At 37.7% G+C, this 13838-nt stretch overlaps 1 protein-coding gene across 1 annotated transcript in view; it reads right to left on the bottom strand.

The window, feature by feature from the left end:
- Window positions 1–4893: 4893 nt before the first annotated feature.
- GPR158 (G protein-coupled receptor 158) overlaps window positions 4894–13838 on the bottom strand; it is a 400381-nt gene continuing 391436 nt past the window's right edge. Inside the window, exons 9-11 of the mRNA XM_032243850.1 lie at window positions 12358–12463; window positions 10141–10287; window positions 4894–9323 (exon numbers count right to left, since the gene is read on the bottom strand). Of these exons, the coding sequence (XP_032099741.1) occupies window positions 7821–9323; window positions 10141–10287; window positions 12358–12463 (1756 nt within the window). The 3' untranslated portion in view covers window positions 4894–7820. The remainder of the gene's footprint in view (window positions 9324–10140; window positions 10288–12357; window positions 12464–13838) is intronic.

Raw genomic sequence — 13838 nt, forward strand, 5'->3', positions numbered from 1 at the left:
ACACACACACACACACACACACACACACACACACACACACACACACACACACTCTTAATCACAGAATGAGAAAGATCCTGAGATGCCATCTCATTCAAAACTTTCCTTCTTCAGGTGAAGAAATGTAAACACAGAAAATTAGAGACTTTTCCAAACCAGACATATCTGATGGTAGAACCAAATTTCAAAACAAGGTCTTGTACTCCTGATTTCTTTTTTTAAATCCTCTGTTTTCATTATTTTTTCTTTACTTTTTGAGACAGGGTCTCACTCTGTCACCTAGGCTGGGGTGCAGTGGTGCAATCATAGCTCACTGCAGCCTCAACCTTCCAGGTTTAAGTAATTCTCCAACCTCAGCCTCTTGAGTAGCTGGGACTTCAGGGGCAAGCCACCACACCTGAGTAATTTATGAATTTTTTTTGTTTTGTTTTGTTTATTTTTGTTTGTAGAGACAAGGTTTCACCATCTTGCCCAGGCTGGTCACGAACTCCTGAGCTCAAGCAATCCTCCTGCCTCCACCTTCCACAGTGCTGGGATTACGGGTGTCAGCTACAGCACCTGGACCCTACTGTTCTTTATCAGTAGTATTTACCACTATTTGTATGTGTTATAAAACATCTATCAAATATCTCCAAATTTACACATACAGTTTTTTTACAATGTGTTTTAGATTTTTGTTTCTGTGTGTTTTTAATTCATGCTTTCTATTATATGTTTTTTTTTTTTTTTTTTGAGACAGAGTTTTGCTCTTGTTGCCCAGGCTGAAGTGCAATGGTGTGATCTTGGCTCACTGCAACCTCTGTCTCCCAGGTTCAAGTAATTCTCCTGCCTCAGCACTCTGAGTAGCTGGGATTATGGGTGCCCACCACCAGACCTGGCTAATTTTTTGTAGTTTTAGTAGAGATGGGGTTTCACCATGTTGGCCAGGGGGGTCTCCAACTCCTGACCTCAGGTGATCTGCCTGCCTCGGCCTCCCAAAGTGCTGGGATTACAGGCATGAGCCATTGCGCATGGCCCATGTTTTCACATTTAGTCAAAGACGCAGAAATTTAATGAAAGTAAGTGGGTACACAAAGCAAGTCAAGAGATATGCTTCGCCTTGGCTTTTCCATGCCTCCTGAGTCCCTCACCACTGGAGGAGATGTACAGTGGCAGGTGACTGCACAGGTGGGATACCATCAGAGTGGAGAAAATGGATGACTCCTTTGCTTCTTTATTGGGGGCTGTAAAGAGGAGGAGTGTCTATTATATATTTGAATGTCTGCCTTTCTAGCTTTCCCATGTTCCGGCAAATGGTTACAGGATCGTCAACCTGCTGACCCTTTCATTCAAGTGGTCCCCAAACTAAGTTTGTCCCTAGGTGCTCTTAAACGACTTTATTTCCAGTTTTCTCATGCGTCAGAAAGTAGTCCCCCTATTGGCCACCCCTTGACTCTGGTTTAATACCTATTTATTTACATGGTTCCAACATCAAATTTTGTCGAAGGACTGCAATAATAACTCTAAGTTCCTCAACTTACTATAAGCAGAGAGTATTGTAAAAGGCAGGGGGACAAATTTGTAAATTATTCACCATATGTGCTTATTGCTATTAGTCTTTAAGATGTAAAAAGAAAAAAATATTTTCCATGATCTTTTAGTATCTGTACTATGTGGCAAATTTAGATGCTTTTTATATATTTTCCCAATTTCCAACAAGTGATATGTGTGTATGTATTTACATGTAAATATATTTCTGTTGACACATGAAACACTTATGGTTATATGCAAGCATATTATGACAACTTCTATATAACATGAAACATATGGATAAGAAATTCTCAAGTCAACTAAATTTCCAAATAGTTTGTTCACAGTATCTCATTTCTCAGAAGCATCTAAAAGTCAAGCATCAGAGTCTATTTTTATGTGGATGTTTTATATAGACTCAGCCAAGCTTTATTTTTCAGAAAGAGTTCAAATAACTAAAAGCCAGCTGAAGTTCCTACAGCCTAATGCAATATTTCTTACTTTTTGTGATACACAGAAATATCTTTTATAGCTCTAACAAACTGGGCCATGGCCGGAACCTTAGGCTTCTCTTTCCTTATAGTGGCAAATTAATACTTACGTTACATAGCTGGAGACTTAGAACTAATGTGGTTCAGTCATACTCTGTGGGTTCCCAGAAACTGCCAGAATTTATATGGAAGACCAATATTAATCTACATTTTAGAAATGCTGCAGCAAGTTCTCACCCCCTTCTGAATTTCTCTTTCTCTTCAAGTGTATTTTAAGCAGTGACTAGTAATCAAAAATTCCAGTTTGGCAAATATTTATTGAACTCAGGGCAAAGCACACTGCTTGAGATTGGGGATATATAGATGAATAGAGCTCTTAATTTAGCAGATGACTCAGCGGAGTATGTAACTAAATTGCAAGTCAGTGCAGTAAGAGACTTAAGCAAATTCCTAAGGCAAGCTGAGAAGAAGGCATTCATTCTGACTTGGGGCATTAGGAAAAGTTTCATGGAGGTAACAGGGGCATTCGTGCTGCTCCCTGAAATAGGGAAAACAAATATACTGGGTGACCAGGGATAGTCCCAGTTTATTTACACTGTTATCCAGGTATAATTTATTTTTTTTTAAGACAGGGTCTTGCTCTGTCACCCAGGCTGGAGTACAGAGGCATGATCATGGCTCATTGCATCCTCAACCTCCTGGGCTCAAGGGATCCTCCTTCCTCAGCCGTCTGAGTAGCTGGGATTATAGGCATGTGCCACCACACCTGACTAATGTTGTTGTTGTTGTTTTGTAGAGATGGGTCTTGCTGTGTTGCTTAGTTTGGTCTTGAACTCTTGGCCTCAAGCAGTCCTCATACCTTGGCCTCCCAAAGTGTTGGGATTACAGACGTGAGCTACAGTGCCCAGCCAGGTGTATAGTTTAGTACTGCCCTTTTCTCAAAGGTTTTCTTTGGCCAATAAAATATATGATCACTCTGCATTAAAAAAGTGTACATGGCATACTGACAGGGAGAAGAAGAAGGGGAGGGAATTTGAGTTGGACCAATGAGCAAACACAAAAGGCATGGAAGAATCAAACCTCTTGGTATTTCTGGAGAAAAAAACTGCATGAGTCTTTCCCTTGTGTGCACAAAAGAGGGTATTTGTTTTCTTTTCTATGACTGATTGAATGGAAATTGGAGTATGTTCTACAAGAACTGGCATAGACCGTCTATTTGCATATTTAACTGATTTTTCTTTCTAGGATTGTGACTACTGTGCAGCACAGGCCTCTTCCTATATTTATCCCTTATTTTCCATGTTCATTTGATCAGTTTTATTTCTGGCAATTTTCACATCACAGGGAAAGAGAAGGAAATTAAAAACTAATTTGTACATTTCATTATCTGCCTTCTAGACAGTTAACACTGAATTAGAACACACAAGATGCTTGAACTTTTCCCTTGTACTTTATAAGAATCAAAATGTTTAAAGAGAAAACAACCCAAGTTAGAAAGATTTGGTTGCTGTCTTTACAGCTCTTTGAGGGAAAAGATGGAATATGCTGAAATAAGAAATTATTAACTAACTTGCATTGTTTTAGGACAAGGGATTTACAGTATTAGTTTTTATGTGATAAAGTCTATTTCTGATTTCGCTTAGGTATTTTTTTAGCAGAAATATTCTAAATTTAGAAGAATGAATACATATGAAAAAATAATATAGCCAGGCAGTACAACTAGGCAAGTCCAGCAATAATTGAAAATTCTGTAAGTGGCAATGTGTGAGAAGATGAGAACAGTTTGTTGCTATGCTTCATCCAAAGAAAGAGGGATACAGGGATAAGTGGGGGACCAGATTCCTCCCCTTCCTTCTTGTCAGACATGGTTGTCTTTCTAGAGCTCTTCTGAGCTGGTAGAAACTTCAACACTGCAACACGCACCAAGTGCTTTCTTTCTCAGCCCAGTTGAGTACCAATGTTTTCCCACAGCATGAACCTGGGATCCTGTTCTTCAACTTTTCTCATGAACAGATGATTCGAGGTCTACCAGTTTTCAGAGAAGGCTTTCAAAGCTTTTGAAATTAGCCAAAATGTCAATAAACTTGGAAAAATAATTAATATTTGATAGTTATCTAAGTTAGCTGATTTTTTTCATTTCACATAACAAAACAGTAAACCCAACTGGAGATGTGATTTTGATGAAATAAACACGGGTCTTTCCATCTCCTGTTTAGGGACTCGTCTTCCCTCATGATGTCTCTCACGCTAATCTTTTTAGCTGCCTCTAGTTTCTTCCCATGTCAGGGCTGCTTCCAAAATGATCTAATTTTTGACTTCATTATGCCACTTTTAAAAGCTTCCTGATAGCTTTCGGTGCTCCAGGATGAAGCTGCAGTTAACCTGAAGTGTGGCATAGATGTCTGTGCTCAGTTACTTCTCTAGCCTTACAGTTTCCCTTTGATACCTCTTTATTGCCTTTGCAGAATTTAAACCTGGTGAATCTGAACTCTCTAGAGAGACTTCCCTGACTTCTAACCTTAGTTGTGCTCATCTGCCTATTATTATGCCAGTGACTGGATACTCTCATGGGCCTGAATACTCTTGAAGGGGTTATCTTTATATAATCACTGCTTAGCAGATTTACTGGTACTGCATATGGAGTAAACAGACAAAAAGGCAGCTGTTAGTTCCCATTTGGGCAGAGCCTTCTGAAATCGAAACTACTAATAGATTTGACTGGCTCGGAATGATTACCTGTGTGTTTGAGGCCACATTTGGCTGATCACCTATTCCTACAGATAGGCATGTGCACGAGGATACCAGAGCTGAACAAATATATGGAATTTCTTTTTAAGTTGGTTAGATTAAATAAACTCAATTTTCAATAGATAAACACACAAATCCCCACAAATCACTTTCATATAAATGTTTTATTGCAGAGAAGTTATAATTATTTACATGCTGCAACACGTCACAACATAAATTTACCAAATATTTCATGGTGGGATGCTGTAGGTTTCAGATAATAGTTTTAGGAGAACCACAGATTAAGTGAAGAGACTTAACAGCTTTATTGACTCTATGACTCTCGGTTGCTAAATGCTAGAAGTCAAAAGGCAGTGTTTTCTCAGTCCTACCTGTCATAACTTGCATGCAGAAACCTAGAAAGCAAATACAAGAGAACTGTCGAGTTTCGAATCCATATTGCCACCAAAGTTTACAATGGGTTGAGTTATACTTCATGTCATAAAGCAGTTAATTCTTGCATAAAATATACAGTTCTATTAAGATTGGTATAAATCTACTTATTTATAAACCCTGGCTTAAAAACAAGGACAGGATGCAGCCTGCACATGCATTGAGAAGGACAACCTAGCAAATGTTTGCGACCTTAAAAGTGTTTATTCCCTTTCTATGGTTATCAATCTGGAAAAATAACCTCCTGACTTGTAAATTTCTACTTCTCTTGTTGATAATGGCAATAAAACTCTCAGAAAGACTCTAAGCACTCTCACTGATTTATGCTGGTGGAGAATAATCTATGAACTATAGAATGTCGCTAAGGTATAATTTGGCAAGTCTTTTTAAGTCACATCTCTAGCAGGATCAATCCTGAAGTGCAATAGAAAGTCACTGATGCTTGACCGCCTATTTCTCAAAAAACGAATCAAGTGCGAACAGATTTTAGACATAAATGAAATGAGTGTGTGGGTCTAGGAACTTCCAACCCAATTCACAAAGATTCCTTAAAGGAGGTCACCAAGCATATAGGCCTTCATTGAAAAGGAAGGGATAAAAGAAATGGTGGAAAGACACAAAAATAGAATTTCTATATCTTCTCAAACCGATCCCACCAACCTGAGTAATGCGTAAAGCCAGCAAATGGGTGAGGAAGATTTGTGCACAGCTTTGCAGAACAGTGGAGTGCTTGTTATTTACTCCTGAATAAAAAAATCACTGAGAAAAATTTGATGATGGATATGGAGAATTCTGTTTTTACCTTCCACTGAAAATAATATTCTCTAAGAACAGCCCTATATACACCCTCTGATTCTGTTTCCCCATCTTTTATCACCCTAGCATGTCTTCCTTGCTGCTTGTGACATAAAAAAGAGTTACTTGTGCTGGGAGTGTCCTGGCCAAATAAGCAGTTGACACTCAGAGTTCACAGGGAGAAAAAGGGAAGTCTCAGTTCTATTTCTAAGTGATTTTTGTTTAAATGAAATGAAACTCAGCTTTGGAATCTCATTTCATGATCATATCAGTAGAGCTAAGTTGGCAGCTTAGGATTCCCATGCCAAGAGATCAGCGTGGAATGCAATAAGTTTTACAAAATATGCTTTGGGGGCTGTTTTGCCTTGCAAATAGACCTTACATGTTGTATTTGGAGCACGTGGCTCATAATGGCAATTTGCAGGACTTAGACATTTTCCAGTGATTGGGAGACTGAAGATTCCATACCACCTTATAGGCTTTGAATAAATAAGGTTATAAAACCTCTTTGGGATTTGAGCCCAGAAAATTCTACCTCTAGCTGAAGCAATGAATAAGAGTTTATGAGAATAAATAGTTTAAGACATTTTAAAATACTGTATTTTTAGTATGCATAATAAAAATATATCCATACAATGATCTTGATGCTACCATAATCTTTCTCTTTAAAAAAATAATCCCTTGAAAGTGCTATCAGAAGCTACCTTTCCTCCTCCTCCTTCTTTTTTTTTTTTTTGAAAGGCAAACTTCCTGGGTCTGTAGTACTGCTATAATTCTCATGTCATCTCATGTCATTCTCATTCTTAGCTTCTTCCTTAGGAAATGCTGCTAAGTATGAAATACTGAAAGAGTTAAAAGGGACAATTAATTGGAATGAAGGTATTATCTATGTCTGACTTTGAATAAACAATGGATAAGTTGTCCTTAACTTATTGACACATATGACTGAGTAGGACCACTTAATCTCCAATATTAATAAAGCTCTGAGTCCTAACAAGAAGGGCAAAACAATTAACTCAACTTGTATAAAAAACCCTGATTAAGACAGTATAACAAACTACGATGTGAAATAATAGAGTCAAATCCAAAGTCACAATTTATAAACCACAGCCAAAGCTAAAAGTTTTTATCATAACAGTTATGGCTTCCCAAGCCAGAGAAAGCTTACTGTACTTCAAGAATCAACTAAAGTTGATAGATAGCAGGTATTCTGTAAGATGCAATAACAAGTGAGTAGCTGCAGATTGCATAAATGTGTTGTGTCACATAATACTAAAGTTATTTGCAAAAATTATACAATCTGGAATGCTTGAATATGAGACACAACAATGTACTGAAACATACATTTATAAGAAAATGAGAGCAATCATTAATATAAAAGGTATTTTTGGGATGCATTAAGTTAGCAGTACTATCAAGGTTAAATAGGTAAATAAGTTCTTCTTGGTCAGCTACTTAGAATTTCAGTTATATACGTCTCTACCTTTTCCTTCTTTGCAAATCTGGTACATCTTCTGTGCCTCCTGCTTTGCCTGGCTTAGGATCTTCAAAGTACCATGGCTACATACTGATGAGGGCAGACATTGTGGGCTGTTTTCCTTAAACATGCTGAAGTGGAAAGATTTTCCCGGTGTTACCAGGGGAAGGACTTTCTTGGCCAAAGTCTGACTTCTCCATTATAACGTTGTTCTTGCCCCCAAGTCCTCTTCTGCCCATGCCTTTGACTTCACCGCACCATCTGTCATGTTTTCCTTGATTGACAAATACTCCTTGGGAATTTTAAATTCTTACATCTTCTCATATCCAACCCGGGGTTCCTTCCTTTTCCTCTTCTTCCTGGGGATGCTACACTTTAAAAGTATCCCAGACCTCTTCTTTCCGAGGCCCTGCTATCTTATTTGCACTTAGAGCAGAAGGGGCAGGTAAACCTACACTTCTTCCAGCATTTGGTTGAGCTGGGGTCTCAAACTCCCAAGGACACACCTCTGCTCGTGATATTAAAGGTTGCTGGAAGTTATGACTTGAATTATAGGAGCCACGGACATTTTCCTCAGAAGAAGATGTCTTTTTTTCCTGGTGTCGTATTTGGTTTACATTTTCATTTTCTGTTTTTGATGCTACAGCTTTGGGGGGCAGTGCTTCACTGTGCCCAGCACACACACTGGCTGCATGACGCTGACCTCCATTCTCCTCTTTTGACCTCTCTGGGAGAACTGGAGTCTTGGAAATCAAATGCTTCTCTTCTTCCAAAATGGACTGGCCTTGGCTTTCCCAAAGGGATATTTGAGCCTTATCTATGTGCTTCTGGTTGGATTGCTGACAAACTTCAGCTGCCTTAGGCTTATGGTGAGATTTCTCCTTTAAGGAAAAAGTTGGGTTTTTCTCCATTTCAGAAGCCACAATAGATACGTGTTTTTGAACTTTTGATTCTGAAGGCACAGGACCAGGGGTCAGGTCATAAATCTCCCAAGGGCACACCTCCCCAATGTCAAAGTTGTCCTTCATCTGGGTGGTGCCTGGGTTCAGGTCAGAATTGGCAGTGGTGGGGTTGACCCTTTGTTGTTTCATAATCCCAGATTTCTGAGGCTTTCTCGGCTCCTCCACATGATTTGAGTTTTGGGGGGCAGAATCTTTAGTCTCTGTGTTATCAGAATTTGAGTGGTTTCTGTTGGTGTCTTTATCTTTTGGCAGAGGTTTCTGGGCTTTAGCGCGTTCTTCCACACCTGCTGTTTGGGTTTTCCCAGCTAATCCAAGAGTCTTCTCCTTGGCGCTTGCTATGACACTGAGAGACTTCTGTAGCATCGATGTGCGTGGGTGCCCAGGCTTCTTCTCTGAGCTGAGGTTGTGAGCGCTTGCTGACTTGCACACCAACGGCACCGACTCTGTGGACTCAGCCTCACTGTCTTCCTTTAGTTTTTGTGTTAGTTTTTTACCTGACAGGGATTCCAGCGTGGAATTTTCTGTTGCCTCCTCTTCTTGGCTTTCTGTGGGTAGGCTATTGGACTCTTCCGTTTGGTCTCTCACGTGATCATAAGTGCTGTGGGATTTCTTGAGTGAGAAGACTCGGTTTTTCAGGGTCTCCTCCTTGGATTTCCCTGTGTTCCCTGAAGACTCTGGGGGGTTCTTCTTGATGAGGGCAGTGCCTTTGGCTGTGCCATGGTCGGTGCCCTCCTTGTCCTCTTTAGAGCACTGCCTGCTGACCGTCTCTGGGATCTCCGTAATGCGTCTCATGATGGAACGACCGAGGCCCTTCTTCGAGCACCGCTTTTTCTGGAGGTGGGGGTTGTTTGTGATCATCTTCTTTCTTTTATATATTTCCAGTTGGGCATAGAGTTTTTTCAGTTCATCCTGCCAGAACAAAAGCAAATTCAAAGAAGAATTGAGTTTTTCAGTCACAGAAGATCACTACATGGTACCGGAATTCAGTAAACTTGGGCTTGTGAGGGCACCTGCCCTACAGCTTTACCTGACATCTGTACTTGTCAAGTTTCTCCTCATTTGTACTTTCTGATTCTTTTGTTTCTCACAAAGTGTGGACCTTAAGACATAAACCCATGTATTCTAACCTTGTATCAAGGAGCAAACACTTTGCACATTCAAAGTGCTTGTATGGACCAGACTAAGCCCGGACCAGAACAAAACACAGCATACTGTTTACAGGTGAACCATATCCCTGAGTAGGATTGGAAGCATCATGGTAGCCACTGATAAAGTTACATGTGATATTAGATGAGGCTTAGAGGGCAACAGTCCATTGAAGCATCTTCTTTTTTTAGATGCTGATATGTTGTCATAGATTATTTTAAATAATCCAGGCTCTCCTCTCTGCTCCAGGGATCGATCCTACCTTTCCATAAGCAAGATGTCATAAACATGTATTATGGAACACATGTAATCAGTTCATCACTATGAATACTATTAAGTCAGTCAAGACTACTAAGGCTGGCCAGGCTACTATAAAAGTTGAAATGGCCTGTGAATTCTAATTTATACTATGATTCATCTATTTTAGAACTGGATTAACTCTGCGTTTGACATCTTCAGTTCATACACAAACACATTTCCTCTTTCTGAGACACACCTGCGCACACACACCCCAACCCACACATGCCTGCTGGTGTAAATGAGACCAATCTGAAATAGGAAGAAAGATGACTGGCATTACCCGAATGTCCTCTGGATCCAAGCTGTGCTCACTCCAAGCTGAATTGATACTGCTGTTTAGATAGGATCCAGATCGGCCCATGTCTAGCTCATCCTCATATGCTTCTGTAGCGATATCATCTCGTGGGTTATTGCTTGAATGTGAAAACTGAAACAGAAACTCAGTATGAGCTGTAGATGTTAGCTCACTGTAAGAGATTGCATAGTTATATACATAGAGAGGCAGGGTCTCACTCTGTTGCTCAGCCAAGAGAGCGGTGGCTATTCACAGGCCTGGTCATAGCACACAGCAGCCTGAAACTCCTGGGCTGAAGCCATCCTCCTGCTTCAACCTTCCTGATAAAATGAATCTTTCTTTTACTCTTCTACATATGTTTGTGAGACTGACAGATGCCATGAACTAAAGGCCATACATTGTGAATATAATAGACTTCATGCCCTCCAAAATACCATACACTACTGGTTACACCTCCTGGAGGTCATTTGTAAGAATGAAGTTTTTTTTCTTGCCCAAAGTCTTGGAGACAATTATGGGTTTGAGAATTAAAGTCATTTGTCATATGTTGTCCATTTCCTGCTTTATTATTTTTCCATAGCACTTATCTCTATCTAAAATACTACTTTAAATACTTATTTATCTGTTTTCCCTTCCCCTTCTCTGGAATATAAGTTCCATGAGAATAGAGGTTTTTATCTGTTCATTTCTCTTATTTTAAGGATATATAACAATGCCTAGAAATGCCCCTCTATAATATTTTTAAATTCTCTTTTTATTGAGATATAATTCACACATACTATAAAATGTATAACTTTAAAGTATACATGTCAGTTCTTGTTGGTATACTTGTGAAGTTGTACAACCATCACCACTATTTAATTCCAGAATAGCTTTGGAATATTCATCTCAAAAAGAAATCTTGAATCCATTAAAAGCAATCACGTCTGTTCATCATTCCCCCAGCCTGTGACAAACACTAATCTACTTTCTATCTCTGTAGATTTGTCCATTCTGAACATTTCACATAAATAGAATTATGCAATGTGTGGCGTTTTGTGTCTGGCTTTTGCACTTCTTATTGTTGTAACATGTGCCAGAACTTCATTCCTCTTTATTGACAAATAAGATTTCTATTGTATGGATATGCCACATGTTTATACATTTATCAGTTGAAAAACATTTGGATTGTTTCTGCTTTTGGATATTATGAATAACACTGTTACGAACATTCATGCACAAGTGTTTTGTATGAACATATGTTTTCAATTCTCTTTGGAACTCAGTAACAAATAAATAAATCTCAGTATACCTCCATCTAGCTAATGAAAGTGTAATTGTATTTTGCAAAGTATTAAAATAGTTAAGATAATTTATAGAAAATTGTGTCTAGTTGATGTAACTCAAGTAGAGAATAAAATAGGTATCTTGTTCTGTTTACAACTGTTTGGCCTTTTCAGTCAGGCTGAATCTCAATGTTTTGGTTAACTGTGAGAATTGAGGAAAAGCCTGGAGTGAAAGACAAGGAATCACAATTCTGGTTTCAGCTGTGCTAACGTTATATCGTGGGGCACTGATAAGATACACAGTGTTCTAACATTGTGTTTCTGTATGCATAAAACAGGAAAATTATGACAATGCTATAATTTGTATAACACATTACCCTCATAGAAAAACTCCAATATTATTTTATTTTATTCCAGGTAGCCTTACTATTGTATCATTAAAAAAAAAAATCACAAGTCCTGGCTGGTGTCATAACAAACAGCCAGTTTCTGGTAGAGCATGAGTCTAGAATCCCTGCATTCTGAGTCCTGGCTCATTCCTCCTCATTTCATAGTGCTGCCTGGATGTATCTTTGTCAAATCTATCATTATGGGGATTACTCTATATATCATAGTTTATTTCTATTTACATAAAAATTATTTGAATGTTTCAAACACATGATTTCTCTGAATATGAATCCAAAAAAGAGGATTCTTAGAATAGGAGAGTTTCTTTAAAAAGTGATCTTGATGTTACAGCTACAATGATCGTATAATAAGTAAAGCTTAAGAAGTTTCCAAAATCCAAAAAGAAAGCAGACACCCAGTTTCCTGACGAGGAAGTTTTAAAACTCTTTTAAATATTAAGCAAATTTCCATATGTCCCTTTGCCTATAGGATAAACAACTCCATGTTCATTTAAAATAAGTCTTGCAAAAAAGTAGTATTAGAAGAATACCTTTGGAATCAAAAGCAACCCAATGGTGACTGTCACAGTCAAATGAGTATGTGCAAAATAGAGCATCAACATCCAATCAGATTGAAGTCTTGAGGCCAGAACAAATCTGAAATGAGAATTCATTAACAATCCAAGATTAAGATTCTACTTAAAAATAGCAGAATTACTTGGAAACTATTTTCCTTATTGTATTAAAGAAAAATGAAATTGCATTGCTATTTCTATGGCATATATTTTCATCTTAGAATAATAAAGTCTAAGTTTAATTTGATGCATAAGATATGAACCTTTTATTATTTATTATTTTAGATTAACAATAACAAGAAGGCAGCATAATAATTCCCAAGATGATTATTTTGTATGTAGAGTGGTCTCTAAAAATCAAAGTGGTAAACATATGTAAATTCAAAAGAGGAGTGAGCTACAAATGTATAATCCAAATTTGTAGGCAAATTATGAGTTCCAATATTCTTAGATTTTTAAAACATTAGTTAGAATTAAGAATAAAAGGTGGGCAATTATCTATCTTTGTGAGTGATACAAGGATGAAATGATAAAACAATTTAATGGATAAAACAATCTGATGAAACATACTAATGGTTTATAAAATGTACCCTTTAAAATAAATTGTTCTAAATTATCAAGTAGTCTGAAATAATTTAAAATGCAGCATTTAAAAATCTTATTAAGAAATTTATAAAGTTGTATTCCAGGATGCCTCTGCAGGAAAAATGGTGAGGAGAAATTCAGTACTAAGGTCTACTCTAGTAATTGGGGAATGCTTTCATAAATTAATAGGTACATGTACAAACCGGAGTTCACATTTTAAGGATTTATCCTTATGCAGAAACCAGGGGTTGCTTTTATAAAGGTCTTATCTATTGTTTATCCATGAAAGCAAAATATGATATTTTACCACTTGAAATCAGAGGATTACAATTTTGTTTTAATGATATACCTCATCAAGTTTGCAAAGTTAATATCCTAAGAAAATGCTCATATTATAATCACAAAACAAACATATATTAATAGCTAAAGTAGGAAGAAACTAATTTTTCTATCTTCATTCTACCATATTCATGACAAATTTTCTAAGTAAATTGTCATTTTTATGTTTAAAATAATGTCATCAAGAGGATTTCTTTCTCATTTTCACTTCATGCTGCTCCCCTAAGGATATCAAGCTAAAATGAAAGCTCAGGAGTTACCCAAAATGGAGAATTATTTTCCCTTGTGTCTAGAGATGCAAACCAAATAGGCTTGTAACATGCATAAAGTGCAGAGCACTCATCGCAATAGCTCACGTTTCATTAAAAAGGGCTTTCTGATTAACCGTCTTCTCTAACTTCTTTGTGAGAAAAGTGACCTTATACATACCTTGAATATGACTGCAAAACTGAACCAGTTTTGACAAAAGTTTGTCAAAACAGATTTTTGACATAGTCTGTTTTCCTGGGTCAGTTTTTTTTTTTTTTTTTTTT

Source organism: Sapajus apella, unplaced genomic scaffold, assembly GCF_009761245.1.
Source record: "Sapajus apella isolate SASKATOON/1434 unplaced genomic scaffold, GSC_monkey_1.0 scaffold53, whole genome shotgun sequence".
NCBI classification, from domain to species: Eukaryota; Metazoa; Chordata; class Mammalia; order Primates; family Cebidae; genus Sapajus; species Sapajus apella.